The sequence below is a fragment of the Spermophilus citellus genome (assembly GCF_964194105.1).
Source record: "Spermophilus citellus genome assembly, chromosome: 7".
In the NCBI taxonomy this organism is placed as follows: domain Eukaryota; kingdom Metazoa; phylum Chordata; class Mammalia; order Rodentia; family Sciuridae; genus Spermophilus; species Spermophilus citellus.
The window spans coordinates 156,509,369-156,529,603 of NC_138188.1; the positions used below are offsets into that span (position 1 = coordinate 156,509,369).

Consider the following 20,235-nt stretch of genomic DNA (forward strand, 5'->3'; position numbering starts at 1 on the left):
TAACATGCCCCTGTGGGTGGCTGGACTGACTCCACAATCCATTCTATTGATGTGAGCTATTATTGTTTTATTATTGCCCTTGGTCCTTGTTATAATGTTGCTGCCTCAACTGCTCCAATAACAACCGAGATGCAGACACAATCACAAACATGTTACAGTTTCAAAAGGTGGAGGGGGGGATGTGTGGGTCTCCCACTCCAAGCACTTCTGCGTTCATCCTTAGGATACCAGCCTTGTTGGGCAACCAACAGAAGTGCGTCCTAAAACTGAGGTAATTATGGTTGTTCCACATAGCAAGCAATTTACAACAAAGTACAGATGAAGATTAACAGACCTTGAGACAAGAGATCTAAATAAACCACTTAGCGGGCAGAAAGGCCAAGTCAAGCCCTTGAGCTTGTGCTGACTTTTACAGATATTTTAATAACTTTATCATTATATAATTGCCATCTGATATGTTCAGAGAGATGCACTAATGGAGTGAGAGTGGCCACAACAGTGCGGTCATCCCCTGAGACTTCATAAAACAACTATGTTCGTTCCCCTCATATAACTGGCAACGCCAAGAAATGCATCCCTAGTCACATTATGTTCCTCCCTTTTTATCTCAAGATGTTCCTCTAAAACTACAGAAGCAGCCCTTCTAATGAGGGATCGGCACAGTGTATGTGCTCTGGGTCTTGGGTCTGGCCTTGGAATGACTCAGGTTGAACACGTACAGATGCAGGGTAAAGAGGACTCCTTCCTAAGCAGAAACCAGTGGCTTCCAGATCAGAATTGGAAGACGACTTTCCAAATCCTGCAACTCTGTTTGGAAATTTCTAAACCCTAAACATGACCTGAAGGTGGTATGAAATAATGATAATGATGGTGCCTGGAACTGTGGCAGTTAAGCCTCCATCTGGAGAAGGCTCTCCTGTCCCTGGCTCATCTAGGCACTTAATGACATGGCCCATGCTTTCTCTTGAAAATGCTTATATATTTTTAAACAGAAAATGTTTTTTTCATGCTACTCAGGAGAGCTGGGATGGGCTAAAACTAAACCTCAAGACTTTTCATAAACAGAAATCAACTGGGTACAAAGTGGTACACTCCTTATTTTCTCCCCCATCAATTCTCAGGAGTGCACAGAGAGGCAACACACACACACCACTGACCAATGTTTGTTTTGGGGGTGAGCTCTATGCATCTTTTAAAATTACTATTTTGTCTTATTTACTGTAGATGGTAACTGAATCTCTAACATCGAAATGTATAATGTTCTGCCAGAAAGAGATTATAGAAGAAAAGTCTATGGAAAGAAACTGGGTTTGTCAGGGAAGATTTTATTTGCAGGCCTTTTGCAATCCTGTATCTTCAATCTCCATAACAACTGGCTGTTCAACTGCACTGGAGGCAGATGTTTCATAATGAAAAAAAAGAAAAAAGTAGGGCTGAGGCTTTGAAAGGGAAATGTGGATATACGGTTCACACAGGCACAGAAGCCACTGTTGGTGTGGAGGAAGAGGAAACCCTTTGCGTCACTCCATGTCCCCCGAAAGTCAGGTTGGGGCGCTCTGAGGAAAATAAGGAAAGACAGAAGCAGTTGCAGTCCCCCAGCACAATATAAATCCCAAATGATGGATTTGAAAGAGTCTGAAAATGACAAATAATGATGCAAATGAGTAAAACCAACTCAGTTTGCAGAACTAGGTCTGTCAGAGCCATTTTTCATAGCTAACAGAGTGTTTGTTCTTCTTTTGGCACAAACTTTTGCTAAACTTCGATATGACTTCATGGCTACCATCAAAATTTCTTTGATAAATATCCCAGTTTGAAAGAGTGTCGTCAGGTGATTTGTAAATTTGGGATAATGAGATATACAAAGTAAACCACTATTCCTTTGAAACAGATGTCTGGCAATGATGCTTTGCAATAAAGCCATTTGTTAAAAAGGCAGCTTGTCTCAAAACAGCAGTGTTATGTCCAGCTTTGTCCAGGAGGTCACATTCTTGAGCCCATCCCAGCTGGCTGGCTTTGGTCTTCCTGTCCTTCTCTGGTCCTCTGCTTTTTGATATTTATACTGCCATGGCTTTGGGGGACTCGAGTGAGAGGCACCCAGGTTGCCTGTCTTCCTGTCTTGCAGGAAAATCTCCCTTTCTCTACCACTGTTGGGGTCTGTGTTTCCATTTGTATAGGTGTTCCAGAAAATACTGAGAAATCTTACCTTATCTAGGAAAAAAGAGAAAAGAAACCCCATGTTCTTCTGGCTGGGAAATGAAGGTGCACAGCACTAACCCCCAAATGGTGGACGGAGATGCTAGTAGTGGTAGGACGTGAACCGGGTGTGTAGGCACACGTCCTCATGTTCCCATTTCACCTGTCCTCCTGTCTGTTATGGGGGATGGACATGCACAAGCTATATGTGGACAAACCTGAATGCCACTGGCCAATGACCTGATGACCTTGGTATGTGAGTTGAATGGTGCCCCGTAAAAAGAGGTGCATGTTCTGACCTTCAGAACTGTGAATGGAGATCTTATTTGGAAAAAGTTCTTTTTTAAATATTTTTTTAGTTGTTGATGGGCCTTTATTTTATTTGCTTATTTCTATGTGGTGCTGGGAACTGAACCCAGTGCCTCACCTATATGAGGCAAGCGCTCTACCGCTGAGCTACAAGTCCAGCCCCTGGATATAATTACATAAAAGAGCTTGAGGCCACCAAGGACTGGGTGGGCGGGGCCTAAATCCAATGACATGTGTCCTTATAAGAAACAGAGGAATAGATGAGATAGAGGAGAATGCCGAATAAAGAGGGAAGAAGAGACTGGAGGGACACAGTCATAAACCAAGGGATGCTGGAGCCACCAAAGCCAGAGAAGAGGCAGGAAGATCCTCCCCTACAGCCTGCAGAGGGAGCTTCATCCTGCCAACACCTTGATGGTGGACTTCTGGCTCCAATTGTGAGAGAACATATTCCTATGGTTTTAGCCCCGAAACTGTGGCACTTCATCATAGCAGTATCAGAAAACCAAAAAGCTTGGTATTGTTTGTCAATGCCAATTGTGACGTGGCCCTTCCTGAGTGTTAACTCTGGGCTGGCTCTAACATCCACTGCCTTATGGTTCACTGTCACTATACCATCTGCAAGGATAGCTATATAATTCCTTGTGTCAGATGGGAAACTGAGGCTTTAAGTATCTTGCCAAAAGTCCTGTAGCACATGTTGTGGAGGCCAGATTGGGAGGACCAGTTTAGGTGGATTGCCTCTTGGATCCTTCTTCTTAGCCTAGGCTCTGCTATCTTCTAACCCTGTTGTTAGCATCAATATCATATGAGTGCACCAACTTATAGCTTTGTTAAAACAAAGCTTCTTCCCCCCAAAATCTTTTAATGCACTATGTGCACCGGCCTCTAGGTTCACAAGCATCAAGGAAACTTTGGGAACCTATGCAGCCAATAAGAACAATTTATCATTAAGATCAAGTCCTAAAGTGAAATCTTTTCTCCTTCTAATTAGAAAAGATGCCCACAAGGTACCAAAATGCTCCTGAGAAAGTGGCTTGACCATTCTGAATGATACCCATGGAAACATTTGGTCTGCAAAGGAAGCCTGCTAAAATGTGGGTTTTGATTCCTAGAGTGCTGGGAGGTCACAGATTGGTAAGCCCCTGTCAAGGGCTGGCTTATTAACTACTTAGCTGTAAGTACCTAGCTGTAAATATGTCGCAGCACTGGAATGTCTGTTCGGGGACTGCTGGGTTGGTCCCTGTGCCTATCTATAATGGCAGAAGGTGGCACATCAGAGAAGGCACAAAAGGTCTGCCCATTCTAAGCACCATGAAGCAACCCCAAGGAGTGACTGGCCAGCAAGGATGTCAGCCACCTGGCACAGGTGGGTCAGGACGCAGGGCCAGCCGGCTCCTCCTCCTCTCTCCATTTATCCATGTCCAGAGTGCAGTTCCTTACTTTGACCTTCCCACACTTTCCTTAAACTTCTGGTTTGTGTTGCACCAGCCAAGAATATAGAATAGGAACCGAGTTCCAGTTCCTGCCTTGAGGAGCTTCTCATTCCACTAACCTGCCTGCTGGTGAGGGGGCAGGGGGCGGCTGCCCCTCATGCCCAAAGGGGGCTCTTTGTTCTGTACTCATCCCTCTAGGTTTCCCTTCCTCTCTCCTTCCCTCTCTTCCTTTCATTTTTCATTTTTTCTCTCTCTTTCCTCCTCCCTCCTGCTGGCCTCCTGCAGCCCCCCTTCCTCCCTTCCTCTTGTTTATGGGAACACCGTACTCAGGCTGGCTTTTCAGGTGCTATTTTATTCTGGTGCTATGGATCTTTAGGTTCTCAAACACTACATCTAGGTAAGAGGGGTTTTTATTTTTTTTTAATGAAATCTTGCATTTTCACGTTATAACAGGTCTTACAAGTTGGTTTCTAGCACTGAATATTTTACTGTGTGATCATTAAGTGATCATTATAGATTTCCTTATGAGAATCTCTGGTTGCATCTAATTTGATTGTAGTATATAATTCCAAGGTAAAAAAAAGTTCCCCTCACTTTGTTTTCAAACTTCTAGAATTGCTAGAAAAGAAAAAAAGCGGGGGATGGGAAGGAGGGAACGAGACGGGGGTGGGTAATGCTCTGCAGCTGGTGTGTCCTCCATGTCTGGAAAGGGTTTTCATGTCATTTTCTGGAGCTTTCTGGGCAAGAAGCCCCCAGGCCCCTTATCTCCTCCTCTGGCATTGTTCCCTGGAGGCAGGGGTTTTACCTGTGCTCCCTACAGGAGGGTGGAAAAGTCTGCCCACACAGAGAGAATCAGACTGACACGAGGAACTCAGCACAACTGAGGAGCAAGGCCGATTCAGTACCTCAAAGAATTTCATACACGGTGGCAAAAGAAGACAATCTACTTAAAGTAACATTAACTTTGGGGGAAGATAACCATCAATACTAAAAACCAGGAGATGATCTGTGAAGACAGAGCCCTCTTGGCCATATGGAACTCTCCAGTGGAGGTACCCACTGTCCTCAGGCTGATCAGATGTTGCCTGGTTTGGTTCCATTGGACCCTACAAGAAAGGCTCACCCCTAGGAAGGCAGTTGCCCCATCAAAGGAAACACAGAGTAGCTAGGGGGCCCTCTTCCTGCCCATACATCCCCCTTCATGCATGCTCAGAGATTCATTATTCTGAGTTGTCTTTTCTCCCCATCTTATAAACAAATGTATACAGCTGGGCACGGTAGCACACACCTGTAATGCCAGGAGGCTGAGACGCGGATTGAAAGTTCAAAGTCAGGCTCAGCAACTTAGCAAGACCCTGTCTCAAAATTTAAAAAAATAAAATAAAGAACTGGTGATGTGCCTCAGTGATTAAGCACCCTTGGGTTCAATCCCCAACCCCCAATTTTTTTTTAAGTACAAATGTACCAAAAGGGGACAGTTTAGTAAGGCACCAATCAGAGAGCCCAGAGTCATTATTACGATCAACACTGAGTCATAACAGAATGCATTAAGTCAGGACAGCTCCATGAGCGGCTAGCCAACACCTCTCCCGTGTCTCTCCTTCTCAACACTGGTCAGACCTGTCTGCCCTTGATCCAAGAGTACAAGCTTGGAGGGACTTCCAGCCCACCTGCGCTGGCTTCATGAACTGCCAGAGAGGTCTGTGTTTGAGTCCAGTCCAAGCCGGGGAGCTTGGAGACAGTGGGCAAGTTCGGCTCCTCTATTAACCGTGTGAGATGGCCGTGAGCATAGAACATGGGAGACAAAAGGTCTGACCCGTGCCACATCACAAGTAGGCCAAGGAAAGCCAGCAAGATGCTCAGAGTAACCAGTGGGTGCAGTGACAGCAACACCGGCCTCTTAGTTCAGCTGAGTTTGACAATTTTCTACACCAGACAATGTCCCTGTATCCTCATCTCCCCAGGAAGGAGGAAGCTACACCACCTTCAATGCGGTTCCTCAGATTTGGTCAATCAGAGTTAAATTCTTAAAATTACTCACTTGGGTTGCCCCAAGCCATCTCCAACTGGGAGGTGAGACCAAACAGCTCTCTAGAATCTAACCCTGTCCCCTGGGTTAAAAGGAATATGCGAATTCTGAATCACAATCATGGAAGTTCATGCTCACATCTCGACTTGCATAACCATGAAGCCATGGCAAATGGCTTTCTCTTCAATTTTAAGACCTGGAAAAATAGGAAGTTGAAATTAACCTCAGCCCTTTTATAGTTAAAACCTCAACAAATAAACAGTGGTTTGGTGGCATGGCAACCTGCCCCCCTCTCCGTCTGCACCCTGCTTCTGATCATTCAAGATGTCTATTTTGAGTGATTCTGAAGTCCATCTGATTCTAGATAAACAGAGGTGCTATTCTGTATCAGTGACTTCCTGCTGACAGAGGGGCTGGCTTAAGCCTCCTGCAGAGGTGCCATCGAGGCAGGGCCCCCAGCCTCTCTATGAACCTTGGTGATCCCCAAGTCCCCAGGTACAGACATGTCTCTCTGTAAAGCTGAAAAACATTCACACAGCACCACAGAAGGGCTGCCCTGCCCACATCTGGGATATTTTTCTTAAAACTACTGCTGCCATTTCAAAGAGTGATTTCTTAAAGTATCATCTTAATATGGACACTCTAGGCTAATCCTGAAAATCAGCCTTTTTTTCTTGTTGAGAACAAAGAGAAAAAAGACTGGTGAAAGAGACTTGCATATCATCCCTGTTTATATATATGTACTGGGGATTGAATCCAGGGCCTTGTGCATGCAAGGCAAGCCCTCTACCAACCGACTTATTCTCCCAGCCCATCCCTGCTAACTTCTAATTTCCAGAAAAAAAGCTTAAGGGGCTACTCAGAATGCGACTGTATAACAGCATTTTCTTACAGGAAATATGGTGGGGGGTAAGGAAGTGGGAGACAGAGGAGGGGAGGAGAGAGAGAGAGCTGAGAGAGAGTGTAAGGGAGAAAGAGAGAGGAAAAGTGTTTTAAAGAAAATATCATGCTCACTCATTTCTAAGATGCTGTTCCTTCCATTTTACAAGTGAAGTATTGCATATCAGATTCATATTTTGGAGAGAAAGAACACCAGCAATATAGTTAACACATTCTTTAGAGTAGCAACCAAGCCCCTAGGGTACTCTAAAAGCAAGTTGTGATTGCTTAGATGTTGCAGAAGTAAAAAGTTTTTAAAAGGAACAAAAGGGGTGATACTTGGCGCTAAGCACACAGTACTCCAAAGAGCTACAGGATGCCCATGGAAGGCCAGGCCTCCGGCCCAGAGCCCAAGAGCGGCCGCCTGCAGAGGACAAAGAACCCAACCTGCCAACTTCCCATCCCCCTCTTTTTTCTTTTTTCTTGGCAAAGAGTCATATCTGATGAAAAGAGAAATCAGATTACATTTGCTCCTCACCAAAACTGTCCAAAATAAAGCAGACCCAAGGTGAAAATTTCAATTTGCCCCACTATGGTTGAATTCTCTTAAAAATGCTTAATATTTTTCATTCAGAAGTCTGTCCTACAGTCAGCAAATCCCTTTATCAACCTGGTAGTTCAAATGGTCACAGAAACGAAGACCGTTTAACACGGTTTTAACCCTTTGATCTTACACACGAATTGAAAGATGACTCACATTAATTTAAATGATCCTAAACAAGATAAAATAATCTCCTGGGGAGTTTTATTTTTCATTAAAATAAAACTTGCCCCAAGTCCATTACTCTAACATATATACCAGCTGCTCTCATTTGCCACACACTCATGCACTGTGGAATCTTTTAAAAATCAGTGTGCATATTTTGAATAACTATATATAATTATTAAGCATGAGGAGACTAATGATTTCATGGGACTGCTTCCTAAATACACTTACAATGAGATCGCAGATGAGAAAGAGCCTCCAGACCTCAAGCTTTAGGTTTCTATTTGTATACAAAAGGGCTACCTACAGATAGGTCACTCAGTAACATGTGCACAGTTCATCTTATGGGGAGATTTCTTTGGGAACTTTCCACTCAAATAAAAGCACCTCCCCCAGGAGCCTCACTGTGAGAATGAATGGCCTGGGCTTTCCATAATGCTCAGTAGAAGATGTGGGCACGCCTTGCAGGAGCCCTGCGTGTGTTAGCCCTAAAAGAAAGCAGTTGGCCAAATAAAGACATGCTGCCTGTGCCCCTCACAACACAACCCACGTGCAGAAAATGCCTGGGGAAGCTAAGGTCTCCAAGGAACTGCTATATCCCCTGCTGGCTACCTGCCCTTCTCCAGATGTGTTGTTTATCTTTTCCTTTGAGTTGAACAAAGCTGCTTCTTTGAGAAGGGAATCTTACTGTGACCATATTAAATACAGCTGTGTCTGCATGGCACAGAGAAAATGACTGCATCTCAGATATTTGAAATGGTACCATGGAGCAAGCTATCATTGACATCAGTGGTTCTCCGATGTAAACACTGTGTTATCTAATTTGGCACAGTGGGTTTTGTGCAATTATTGCATTTTACAGTAGTTTTGCGATTGCTCACTGGCCCCTTGGGGTGGGGGGACTTGTGTTCTTTATTGCTGTGCAAATATTATGCTTGATATAATGGCATCCATACATTCCTACTACTTCTTAATATTTTAAAAAATAATATATATTAGATACAAACCCATGAATACTTTACATGCAGCAAGAACTTGAAATATCCCCACCTCACCTTGCTAGACATGCATGTGTATGTGGGTGGTTGTGTGTGATGTATCTTCAAGCCTAAAGAGTAGGTAAGAAAATAGCACAACCAAAGCTCTTTAAAAAATTCCAGATTGCATATATGTGTACACACTCAGACACACTCACACACACACAGAATTGGTCCTCTGTATCTGTCAGTTCTGTATCTAAGGATTCAATCAACCACAGATTTTAAATATTTTCTTAAAAACTGCATCTACACTGAACATGTAGAGAGTTTTTTCTTGTCATAATCCCCCCAAAATACTATTACAACTAGTTATTTAGCATTTACATTAGCTACTACAAGTAGTCTAGAGGTAGCTTAAAGTATATGGGAAAATATGTATAGGTGATACGCAAATATTAAGCCACTTTATATAAGGGACTTGAACACCCATGGATTTTGGCATCTGCATTGGGTCCTGGACCCTATCACCCATAGATACTGAGAGACACTGTGTGCATGTGTGTGTATCTCCTTATCTCCTCTGCAGCCTAAGCAGCACGGCTTCTCAATCTGCACATCCCCGTGGCAATGCAGACCTGACTCAGTGGGCGGAGTGGCCAGGGACTGCATTTCTAACCAGCTCCCAGGTGCGGCTGCTGGCTTAAGGGGCTCCCTTTAAGCATCCAGAAAAAGCCACGCTGGTCTGGGTGGGTGGGGGAGACGCGCCCCACCTGGTACTTACCCTGCATCTGGCTCTGAGGCTGAGGGTTAAAGGCAGTGGAGTGGTTCAAGGAGGCCCGAGGGTTGGGCGTGGGGGCTGGGTGGTGCGGGCTGACCCTCATGGCCGTGCGCCGCAGCTGCTCCAGTTCACTGAGCCGCTCGGAAAAGGACAAGCTCCCAGGCTTGGTCTGATCATCTAGTTTCTGACGATGTCCTATTTTGGGGAGCGGGTGGGAGGGGTGGGAGACAGAGAGGAGATGGGGAAGGAGGGAGGGAAGAGATAAGAAAATGTATCGTGGAATTTCTAAAACTGGGGCTTTTCTCGACTTTCCCCTCCCTCTTCCCTCACCCCCAACATGGACTTGCTGGACATCTGCCCAGTGGGAATTTGGCTGCTTGTGGGAATTTGGGGCCACTGTCCCTATAGCAGACCAGGGCCTCTTTCATCATACTGGCCACTAGTGCTCCTCCAGTCTGGGCCCTGGTTCTCACCCCCCCACACACTCAGCTCCTACCTCAGCTGGGCAGGATGAATGCAGGGGGACACAGGAAGTGGCCATGGCAGTGGCAGTAGGGCAGGAAGCTGGGTTACCCGTTGGCACTCTGCCATGGCTGTGGGCTAACTGTGGTGGCCAGGAAAGGTGCCCTCCCGGTGGCACCAGGTTGCCCCCCCTACTGCAAACCCAAGTACCCTCAGGCCTAAGCCGCAGCAGAGCTGGCCCTGGAGGTCAGCAGCTTGCCCCTTCCAACAGGAAACGGGGTGTGGCCACGAACCACTGCCCTGGAGGTCAGATTTCTTGTTATAGGTGCGCCTCCAGGGGCCGTCCCTCGGCCCCCCTCCCTCTCCAGGCAGGCTCCTGGGGGTTATTCTTTCTTCCCCGAAGCCCACTCCCTGGGTTCACTCCTATGAGGGGGTCGACAGGAAGGTGTGGCCTGGTCCTCGTCCAGTACTCCTGCCAGCCCAGGACCTCTGGAGCGCAGAGTGAGCAGCCAGCGAACTTCCCCAGCTGGTTCAGGGATCTAAAGTGGGAGGGTGGGCCTTCGGTGTCTCTGTGGACAGTCGGTGTCACTGTCACCAGGAACAGCCAGCAGAGGGGCTCACGCGGGGTGTACCAGGAGGATGGGGCCTCCAGTTTTCTCTCTTAAATTCCCAACAAAATGTCATTAAAGGAGAGATGGCAGAGCTGAGGTTCCCATGTCGGGATGCAGCCCCAGTGGGCCTTGGCAATTCATTCCTCTTTCAAAGAAGATGCCCTCTGACCCCCTCCTCACCCTTGAGGTTTGTTTGGATAAAGAGTCCTTGATCAATTTCACAAAAAATAACCCAGCATCAAAACACAGCCGTCTTGCTGCCCCCAGAAAGCGCTCCTTCCATACTCTGTCCTAACCCTAAAGTAGAAAGAGAATCCTTGACTGCACGCCCCCCAGCCCTGGGTAGGGGTGCCACCTGGAGCAGCACATTTTCTCCTAGTTCCCCATCACTACAATTCTAAAATTAAATTGTATAACTCATGTTATGGTTCCCAATCTCCGCAGCCTGCCGGTTCTTCCTGCTTCGGGGCCCCTTGGCACGGTTGACACTGTCTCAAATTCCGCACCAGAAAAAAGGCCCACTATATTGCAGTGATTTTATCATTAACAAGACCTGTTTGGCTCCAAAAGGAGGAAAAATACTTAAGCATAATATTTGTGTAGTTCAAATGCAACGCTCCCTCTTTTCATGTGTCACCCAGGCAAATCTGGACTCTGATTCAGTGCTCCAGCCCACAACACTCGAGTCAAACGCAAACACCCTGAGTCACGCAGGCTCGGCCGGCTCACATGTGAGAGGCCTCTTACAGGCTGAGTATTTTAAGCACCAGGTCTGTGGACAAAAGGGGCCAGGTCCTGGAGCAACCTCCATCATCCCTTTCCCTCAGAAGTACAAAAACGTCCTTTTCTAGAACATTCTATTTCTATCATGGTGTAATTCAGTGTCCCTGAATGGAGTCCTCCTGGTTCCTTCCTCCTCTTAGGACTGATCCTCACTTCCTGATCACAGTGAAAAACCTGAAGGTTTCCTTGTGGAAAAACACACAATTCCAACTCAAAAACCTTTAAAAGCATAATTTAGCCCTTTAAATGCCTCCTGAAGTCTGATGCCTGGTATTAGGAGTCAAGGAAAGAAAATGGTAGGAAGCATGATTCTGGAGTGTTCTATGGCCTCAGAAAGAATGCTGGTTGGCAAGGGCTTCCAGCAGGCTCTGTCTACATTTCAACCTCACATTCCTTGGGCACCCAGAGGCATTTTTGAAGAACACTGTGTGAAGGACAGTGGGTAACCCAGGGAATGATGTGTACAGGACTGTCCCGAACGCACGGCTTTGAGTGCGGTGGCCTCTTCGGCCAGCCTTTGAAGAAACCTATCAGTGTGTCTACCTTAGCAAACCTGGGGACAAGTGCCACCGAGAAACTAAACAGGAATAAGTCATTTCAAGTGGCCACTGTGGCCCGACGCTACAGGAGGTTGTGATTTTTATTAGTCCCCTCTTATTACCCTACGCTCTAAAAAATGTTTTAACATGTGAACCATTTCTGTACCAGCTGACACCTGCCAAAACTGTAGTCATTTGCAGAGATTAACTGATGGCTGCCTGCTTTAGCAGGAATGTTCAGGCATAGCTCTCAGAGAAAAAAATTCTGCACTCTAAGCTATTCCCTAAGCCCTGAGAGTCTTGGGGCTGAGTTTAATGCCAGAGGATTGGGGAAGAGTTCATTTCACACTCTCCCCACGTGTGTTCTGGGAGCCGGGAGGAGCAGTGCTGCCTCTGGGGGGAACTTGACCCCCAAGCTCACAACAGCATTAGAGAGAGGCAACTGAGGGCACAGGGAAAAGTACGCATCATTATGTCCAAGGTGTGGTCCAGATGCGCTCAGGAGCTAGAGCCCAGGAACATCTAATTCTTCTTTTCTGAAACCCCCAGGCATTGTGTGCCAAATAAGCAATATTTTGCATGAAATATAGGAGCTTCCGATATAAACTTTCAGACTGGGGAAAATGGATGCTTTATGTCTTCAGTTTCCTGTACTTGCGTGCTATTAAAACGTCAATTTGCCCCTGAATTTTAAATAGAGGAGTATGGAAAATGTCCACTATGAAATTCACTTTTCTGCTTTCTTAGTGAGGGCCGGACTTTGGAGGGCAACAGGGAATTCAACACAGGACCAAGCCCCTGGGAGAATTACGATACAGCCCTAAACATATACACGTTGGCAGCCTGGCTTTTGGAGCGTGTGGAAAGTCAGGCTGCTGACTTGAAACCGTGGCTACCCCAAGACTCCACGCTGGGACATCTCACTAACTCTTAAACAGAGATGAAAAGGACCCTGAATTATTTCATTATCATTTTTACATTTGTGAAAAAAAAAGTACTTGATTGGAATTTCATTATATATGCAGAGTCACAAAAAGAATGAAAAAGTATAATAAAAATGAGTGAACGCCATTTGCTAAATTTTACTTCATTACAAAAACATTGCTGTAGTTTCCTGGGATGGCTGCTCATGAGGGTATCGCTAAATGTTATAATATTTTATGACAGATAATGAGACCAGCTTTCATTTTTCTCGTAGACTGAGAAGGCATGCGTGCCTCATTGATAACTGAAGTGGCTTTTTCAACACACCATTGTGATCTGTGGTGGTAAGTGAAATGTAGTAGATCATCTTCTATCAGAAAAAAACAATATGGCTGAATTACTACCTTTTCTTGGCAAAAGTTAGGCAAAATGTATAAGGCATTTTCCAGGAATCAATAACGTGTTTGTCCATGTTTCTGACGTGGGCTTACTACTTTTCTTGACAGCAGAAAAACTAGGAAGGTGTGTACACAAATCACCAGCATGATGAGCAGTTGGGAAAAATCTATGTGAAATGATAACACTAAAGAGATCTCTGTGTGCTCACGAGTGTGTGTACAAAGTTGCAGGTTTCCTGAAAGAACAGATGGACTTCACACTCTCATTTTAAAAGGACACCTGCATTTCAACAGATGTTTGCCGACGAACCTGACTCTAGATTTAAAAACATGGAATTTTTCCTTTCTTACTGCAGTTATATGACTGGGGAGCAGAAACTGATCCATGTAGAGACAGCTCACCTTGCCTGTGCAACAGTTTAAACTCCAGGCTTCAGGGCCACTGGGGTTTTCAAGTGACAGTACTGAATGTGAATGTAATCCCTCCTTAAAGCCTCTTAACAAGTGAGATGTTACCCTGCCTGACAGCAAACCCAGCCTTCTTCCAGCTTGTGTAATTTGGGAAACTTTGTCCAATACTATATATCATTTACATATTACACATACAATATATAATGCAACAGAAAGCATGTAGTGATGTATAATATGTTTATTACAATATCCTATATATTACATATCCTATTATCTATTACATATGTATGTTTACTACCCAATGTTCTACAAATGTAGACAGCCTCACTTCTCATATAGTGAAGCTAACAGAACAGCACAATGTGGTTGTATGGCAAAACAGGAGAAAGGCCAAGAAATCTATCACATTTTTATACGCGGGAAACAAAGTTCAGAGAGGTTATGCCATTTAATCCACCTCACACGGCCAGTTAGAGGAAGAGCACAGGCCTAAAAGACATGTCGCTCAACACCCTCAAAATACACACTCACGGGGAGGGGGGATAGTAGAGGATAGGAAAAGTAGCAGAATACAACAGTCACTATTATGGCAGTATGTAAAAATGTGATGTGTAACCGATGTGATTCTGCAATCTGTATTTGGGAAAAAATGGGAGTTCATAACCCAACTGATTCTAATTTATGAAATATGATTTGTCATGAGCTTTGTAAAGTTGTGAACATCCAACAAAAAAAAAAAAAATACACACTCACACTTGATGCTCCTAGAAACAGAAGTTTCTGTGGATCCAAAGTGAATCGAGATGAGCAGCACTCGATGCTACCTAGATCTAGATGGCAGGGGTCTGGGCCCTTCAACTTCTGCCCTCCCCATCTGTACGATCTCGCTTGCCAGCTTGGTTTGCAGGTATAATTAGGAGAGCCAGAGCTGGGGTTCACGGTGGCAATGTGTCAGCATGCTTGAAACAGGCGCTGCAATACCTGGAGATGCCAGCTTGGCGGGTCTGGAGTATCCGGGGGCCTGAGAATTAGCATTTCTAATAAGATCCCAGGTGCTGCTGCTGCTGCTGCTGCCAAGCAGGGCACCTAGGAGCATGTGCTAGAGGAGGAGCGGCTCCAACTGCGAGAGCTTCCCCAGTGCCCGTCTCTGACCTGCTTCTAATTGGCTGTGTGCTGGGAAATAAAAAGCCAATACATTCATCTCTCAGGATCCTCAGGGGAATGGTTCCAGGACCCTGGTGGCTACCAAAATCCACAGACACTCAAGTCTCTTATTAAATGGCCACATATTTGCACATAAGCTATACACATCCTCCTGTATACTTTAAGCTATCTCTGGACTATTTATAAAACCGAATATAATGTCAATGTCATATAAATAGTTGTTACATTGATTAGGGAATAATGACAACAAAAAGCCTTTACCTGTTCAGTACAGGTGCAATATTTGTTAATATTTTCAACTTGTGGTTGGTTGTTGAATCAGCAGATGCTGAAGCCGCAAATACAGAGGGTTGGCTGTAGACCTCCACTGTGTTTAGACTAAGTGTCCCTGAGCACTGAGTGATGGCCTCATTTGGTGATAACTATTTGGTAAGGCTTTCCTATTTTTTTAAAAAATTTTGATGTATGCACAGCAGCTTAAAGGGCCCAGACTCTCCCAGTATAACTAGACAGATTGTTCTGGAGCCCAGATCTGACAATCAGGTGATCTGTAAGGTGAGCCTAGATTCTCCAGTAGGAAGTTACCTCTGCCTCACCATCTGAGGGAGAATTTTAGGGAACTGCAGGAAGAGGTCACATGGAAACTTATTCCATTCTAGAAATGTGGCATTAAGACCTGGAGCACCCTGAGGATCAGGATGTCAACACAGGTGCCATAATCCTTCTCCCATCTGGAGAAAAGACACGGCCCCAGGAGACATCACTGCCAGTCTGGCTCACACGCCCTCTGCTCTGAGTCTGCATTTCCTCCAAACTTTGCTGTGGACGAGAGGAGTCTCCTCGTCACGAAGACTCCTTATCTGGAAGCCTGGAATTAAAGGACTAAGATGGATTACTCCAAGGGGCTCTAAAAGCATCCATAGCAATTACTTCTGCTGTGATTATCTACTCAACCGGTTCTTGCTGAAGGCTCCAAGCACCCTCTTTCTTGAACAACTTAAGGTGACCTTGCCTATGACTTTCAAAAGCTCCTTTTTGTCTCTTGCAGGTAGATGCCTGGCCTTTGGGAGCCAGTCCCCAGCATGACTGTTGAGATGGGTCTCAGAGCTCCATCTCAGTCCCCACCAGGTCCTCCTATCTGGATTCCACCTGGCAGGCCCTACCTTTCTGAGTGCTGGTGACTGGCAGCTTGGCACAGGGTGACCTAGGGACTTGTCCTCCCTCCTGAGCTGCTCTATCAGTGGCTTCTTGTACAGTGGCTGTTAGTGATGAGGAAACCCATCTTCTTGGGTCCACTGCTCCCTCTCCTCAGGCCTCCATAGAGCCTTTCCTGTCTCCCTACTGAGCAGGACACAGTGTTCTCTTTTGCCTCTGCCCCCCCCCCGCCCCTTTGTTGCCCCAGAGCTGAGTCCAGAGGGAAGGAGGTGGTAAACTCAACCTAAAGGAACTTGCCAGGGGCTGCAGCTGGAAGAAAGAAAGCCACTCAGCTGAATCACACGCAAGCTCCCTCTTCCCTGCTCCTTCTAGGGTTAGAAAATAATGATGCTCTGGGGTCCCGAGACCCACGTCTCCCATCAGTGGCGGGAGAACGTAAGTCCCCCTTCAGCTGCACTTTCTGTGCAGGGCTTCTGTCCTCCTTTCTCAGACTCATCCTACCTTCCAGAGGTGGCTAAGTCACACCAAGTCAGTGGGGAGAAGTCTGCCAGATGCCACCTCTTTTTAGGTACCAAACGTTTTCTGCTTACTTGAGGGGCCCAGAGACATACGTCTTACTCCAGGAGAATCAGCACAGGGGATGGCGGTGCCTCTGTCTGCCAGGAGCTTTTGCCCCTTGCCGGGGGCATCATAAGCAAGTGCAGAGTCCACCTGTGCATGGTGCCCCTGTTCCTGGGCCCAGAACACTCTTCCTTCAGATGCCTGTGGCCGTGTGCCCCTCCTTCAGGCACTTTCCTAAAGGCCATCTTCTCAAGGGACCCCTGGACACCCTAAGTGGCCATGTCTCCCCATCCAGCCCTTTGGCTTTGGCTCCCTCTGAGTGCTTAGTGTCACTCATGGTGCCTGTGCCCCCCAGACCACAAGGGACCGAAAGACAGGGATAGAGACATTCCTAGTGCCAAAGAAAACTTGGCACATAGTAGGCTCACTAAATGCTGACTGACGGCCTAACACAACAAACGGGTGCTCAGATCCTTCATGACTGGTGTGGCCAATTGTCTCCACTGACACATTACACATAGCACACCACTCACCTCCATCACGTACACACACATGCACAATCACATGCTTATATCACACACATACAAACCACACACATACACCCACCATACACATATGCGAATACACGATAAACACACACATACAGGGCCCATACACACACATACACACATCACGTGTATACATGGACTCCTCCCACACACACACCATCTACTTCTATCACACACATAATAAAATACATATCGCACACATGCACACATTACGCACATCTAAACATCACATCCAGATACACACACACAGAAATACACATACACACAGCACATGCACGCACACACCATATACTTATTTTACACACACACAAAGTACCCCATGATCGCCTTCATGACATGGGCTGATACAAAAGCTCAAGTGAAGTGCAACAGGACAGGCGGAGGAGCCACCGTAAACGGGAGGCAGAGGCAGCCAAGGCCAAAGAAAGATGAAGAACCAGCGGCTTCAGGGGAAAGGTCGCACAGGGCCAGATCCCACCTACCTCTCTGGGTCCCGCCTCCAAGACTCAGGGAAGAAAACAGAACCCACACTTAGCTCTTGACTTCAAGGCTCAGAGTGACAGGCTGTGGCGTCTGCAGCCACTCACAGGACTCTGGAGGCCTGGGCCTACAGAAGCAGAATCAGCCTCTGCAGGCTCCCCTGCCCTTGGTCACCGCCTCCTTCTGTCTGTCTGGGACTAAGGAGGGAACAGCAGCTTAGGGTGGTAGCCCTCTGTGGGCGTGAGAGGCAAGTTCCCCACAGCCCCAACCACAGGATCATCAGCCCTTCCTCAAGACATTGTCTCAAGGACCCCTGCCACATGTCATTAAAAAGTAACCCAAGTGGGGGCTGCAGTGAGCTTGCTGTCTATCAGATAGCCCCCATCCTAGGGAGATGCAGGGGGACAGCCTCAGAGGGCAGTCTGAGATGCAGGGCAGGGGAGGGCTTAGCGGGTGAGCAGGGACTCCTGCAAGGTGCCTGGAGTTCCCGCCAGCTGTGGAGTTCAGGCCTTCATCAGGCCAGGCCAAGCCCGGGTGGACAGGAGGCCTTGGGAGGAAACAAGCCCCCAGGCCTGCCAACTCCCCGTGCGTCAGAGTGTCTCCTGGCTGCCATTCTCTACCCAGACCTTCTGCCCTCCTGCAGGGTCTTCTCCCCCTCCTGTGTGAATAGCAGGATGCTGAGCAGGTTTGGAAAGGACCTTTCAGGGCTGAGCAGTGCCCCAGTAAGTGTGGCCGAATGAATGAAGGAGTGAATGGAGGACGGCCCTTCTGTGGCCTAGGCTTGTGGCCTAGGTTGCTCCAGGACGTGCTGGGTGCAGGGTGCACTCTCCTCTGTGCTTATAAAAAGGGGCCAGGAAAGTCCCTCCTATTCCTCAGAGCTCTGCCCACGCGGCCCCAGGGCCTTTCCCAGCAGCAGGGGAGGGCACCTGGTTCTCCCTCTCCCTCCTGTCATAAATGCCAACTGAAGTTCTAGACTGGCCGAGAGAAGAGCCTGGCCGAGGCCCTTGCAGGGACGGCCGACAGGCCCTGGCTGGCACCGGGGCCTGACGAGCCAGAAAGCCAGAGCTACGAGTTGTTTTTATAGACTATTAGCCCTGCCTCCCACGTCCAGAGGAAGGGCTTTCAGGCTGTTTGGGGGATGACAGTTCCACTCAGGCCTCAGGCAGCCTTTTTTCCACGGCTGTCTGCGGAGGCCTGGGGGAGGGCGACAGAAGAGGCCACGGGAATCTCAGCTACACTCCCCTGAGCAGGCCAGTGGCTACATGCCTGGACTCCACAGCAGGGTGAGGAGAACGGTCCCACCGTCTGCCAGTGATGCTGGGAGGGAAAGTTCTGTCTTCCAAGACACAAGTGCCCCCATTCTCCCTGGTGACCACATCTGAGTCACTTATGGAACTGAAGGGGGAGACGACCTGGTGACTTCCCCAGCAAAACTCAGCGATCAATTCTCTTTTCAGATCTGAAAGCTGCAGACCTTGCCCCTGGCCCATTGTTACCCTGGGACTCTGCCCAAGGAGGCTGGCCTTGGGGGACCAGACTCCCCACGCCCTCTGCTACCTCAGCAGTAGGGAACCCTTTGCCTTTTGACAAATGTTTTGAACTTTCCTGTCAGCTCCCTGCACAGTCACTCTTCTGTGTGACCACGCTGGTGTGTCAACACAGAATCAGCTCTGGAGAGCTCTGTAAAGGGCCAGACCTTGCTGTCTTTTCCCAGCCTGAGGGGGCCCCGCCCCACTCTCTTCTGTCTCTTCCCCACCCCCAATTTTTATTTTCATTTTTTTTAAAAGCCACTTCTGCTTCCTTCTTTTTTTGCAGCTGCGCGAGAGATATAGTAAAGCTACTGTATAGGATTTTGAAAGGAGGGCCGCTGAGAGCTTTCCAAGCTCCATACAAGCCGGTTATTCTCTGGCTTGTTTTCTTTGGCTTCGGGTTAGCAGCACAGAATGAGTCAAACAGTATTAACTTTCAATAGGGAAGTGGTGTGGTCAACCAGAGCTGTTTGCGGCTAGATTGTGAAGATAGGTAGGGCAGGTAATGAAGAACAGCCCATAATACTGCTCAGAGAAGGAGGGAGGCAGCCTCGTCAGAAACACTCAAACAATTAAGTCAACAGAACTCACACCATCTTTTTCAGTTGGCTGCGGAATTCACAGTACGGTCTGTGGCCGGCCAAGCCACGCTAGGGCTGGGACAACTGAACACTTTGTAGGTTTAAGGATGTCTCTTTTTTTTTTTTTTTTTCCTTTTAATGTTGCCAAAGTCATGGGAAATCTAGTGAGGAAGATTTCCCCTGTGGTGCCATGTCACTCTTCCTGGACCTTTGTTCATCTCTTCCTCAGCTTGGGGTGTACACTGATGTTCTCTCCCTCCCTCCCAACACCTGCCCCGGCCCCAGTCATCACCTCACTCTCCCAGTTTGGTGCTCTGATCACAGTGGGTCACAGCTCTCCTTCTGGAAGGTAGAAGATGATGCTTTGAAGGCAACTGCTCTCACAGACATCAAAACATACTTTTAGGAAATGAAAAGAACCTTGAAAATCGCTAAATCCCTCTTCCTCTCCTGCAGATGAGGAAACGGAGTTTCTGAGAGGAGATGGGACCCGCTGAGCTTCCTGGAGGAGGCGGGGCCAGAGTCCAGGACTGGGCTCTCTTGGGCAGCTCCCTTGCCAGGGCTCAGGATTCCTTTTAGAGCTCAACTGAACTCCAAGAACAACCCAACCAAGACTCAAATTTCTGTGGTTCCCAGTTCTTTCTCCCTGCACGAGGTACCTATTTATTTTGAGACTGGCTGAGTTACCCAAGGAATAGAATGTGTCTCTCTGATCC

The 20,235-nt window shown here is 47.2% G+C and overlaps 1 protein-coding gene across 4 annotated transcripts in view; it reads right to left on the reverse strand.

Annotated features, from left to right (window-relative positions):
* RUNX1 (RUNX family transcription factor 1) overlaps positions 1–20,235 on the reverse strand; it is a 227,823-nt gene that overhangs the window by 32,227 nt on the left and 175,361 nt on the right. For 2 of the 4 annotated variants that reach the window (XM_081300631.1, XM_081300630.1), the window contains one exon: positions 9,377–9,568. The exons of the other annotated variants lie outside the window; for them this stretch is intronic. In XM_081300631.1, the coding sequence (XP_081156757.1) occupies positions 9,377–9,568 (192 nt within the window). The remainder of the gene's footprint in view (positions 1–9,376; positions 9,569–20,235) is intronic. 4 annotated transcript variants of the gene reach the window in all.